This window comes from Austrofundulus limnaeus, unplaced genomic scaffold, assembly GCF_001266775.1.
Source record: "Austrofundulus limnaeus strain Quisiro unplaced genomic scaffold, Austrofundulus_limnaeus-1.0 Scaffold569, whole genome shotgun sequence".
NCBI classification, from domain to species: Eukaryota; Metazoa; Chordata; class Actinopteri; order Cyprinodontiformes; family Rivulidae; genus Austrofundulus; species Austrofundulus limnaeus.
In genome coordinates, this window is record NW_013952971.1 from 293579 (window position 1) to 295368 (window position 1790).

A 1790-nucleotide genomic window follows, 5' to 3' on the forward strand; every position below is an offset into this window, starting at 1 on the left:
AAACTAAACATCCTACAGTATTTTTACAGTCTTTATTTTACAGTTAAAACATATGTTTATTAAATAAAGTCTAATGTTAATGTCCCTTTAAAGAACTGTTGTAGCTCAGTCTGAAGCTTGGACCTCCTTCAGAGTGGTCTCAGGTGGTCTCACACTTCTCTCGTTCTTGTCTCAGTTTGAGAAACACCTGATGCTGGTAGATTTACACATGTTCCCATATTTCTTCCATTTATGATGATGTATTTATCAGAACAGCTGGGAAGGTTCAGGGTCCTGGTAATCCCTCTGTGTCCATCCTGACTTGAACTTTYTAATAATCTTTTCTGAGTTGAACTACAATGGTCACTTCTATTTTACATTATTTTAAATGGTATTGCTCTGTAAAAATATAATTTAAAAACAATAAAACACCCATGGGGGATGAATACTGTTTGCAGGCACTGCATGTACACATGATTTGATTTGACTTTRATTTGATTGACAGCACACACTGTCTCCCTCTCTTTCTTTACCATATAATAATGATTTGAGCTGTAAGTGTTAATGAGTTGGTTTGTGATGAAGTCAGCTCTTTGCTTTAGTCTTCATGAGCTGTTGGCACACAGTAACTAAACMATCCTGTTTAAAAGAATGATCTTTAAACACCACACAGAAGCTCCTCCAACATGTCGTACTTTGATCCTGAAAYATGTTTGAATGTTTTCTGCTCCTCACAATCCCCACACGTTGAGAACACAACGGAGTCCAGATGGTGAAGCTAAATTTGGTTAAAATGCTGGAAAAGCATTTTTGGAGGAAAGTCTGAGAATAATCAAATCAGTCGAGGGTTTTTATAGACGTCCATGTTTGTGATCCAGCACAGTGAGAGTTGAATGAAAAGAGCTGCACTCACGGTGGTGATGGGGTACAGAGGGTTCTGGATGGACAGCAGCAGGACCTTRTTCCTGCTGGTGGGGTCGTCTGCGTTGGTGGGTCGGGTGATCCTCTGGCTCGTGGAGAAGTTAAAAAAGGCCTGCTGGTCAGCAATGTACACGGCCTCACGGGCTCCACACGTCACACAGCGATCAGCGCTCTCCACACTGTCGAACTCCACCAGGGCCTGCCGCTTAAACGGCATCATCATCACGTAACTGCCAACAGAGACAGAGGGGATGCAGACTGTCAGGAGACCACCCAACCAGGTCACTATCAGAGGGTGACAGACTCACTTCTGCCCCTCAGTCATTACATTGAATGTGTCCAGAACAACAAAACATGCTACAATTGTGAGCATCAAGCGGGCCAGATCCTGTTGGATAAAGGGTCTTCAGTGGTCAGTGGGGGTGGTGACCCCTTAACCAAATAGAAACATCCATTTACTTTAGTTTTATTTATGTCTTTTAATCAAAATAAAGCTTTTAGTGTTACCAAATTGACCTACTTTTGCAGAATCCCTTCTTTGAATCAATCAAAATCTTTGATGCATTTGCAAAACTTGAAATCCATAAAAGTCATTTCCATGTTTTTRATGGCAGAGCTGCAGGTTGCTGTCCTATGGTTTGTTAAAATAATGAAGACTGTTGATCCAACAAAATCTTTTATGAGAACATAATTATTTTAGAATAAATTAACATGCATGATATGGTGGAACTGGGGTTTAGTTTAAGACTAGGTTTAGGGTAAGGGGTCAGGGGTTAGGCTTTAGGAACAACAGGAAATAAATGGAAGTCAATGAACAGTCCTAATAAAGATAGAAATACACGTGTGTGTGTGTGTGTGTGTGTGTGTGTGTGTGTGTGTGTGTGTGTGTG

At 40.8% G+C, this 1790-nt stretch overlaps 1 protein-coding gene across 1 annotated transcript in view; it reads right to left on the minus strand.

Annotated features, from left to right (window-relative positions):
• LOC106530872 (heterogeneous nuclear ribonucleoprotein L-like) overlaps positions 1-1790 on the minus strand; it is a gene marked incomplete at its 5' end in the record, with an annotated part of 32825 nt that overhangs the window by 28900 nt on the left and 2135 nt on the right. Inside the window, 1 exon segment of the mRNA XM_014026582.1 lies at positions 893-1130. Coding sequence (XP_013882036.1) covers positions 893-1130 — 238 coding nt within the window.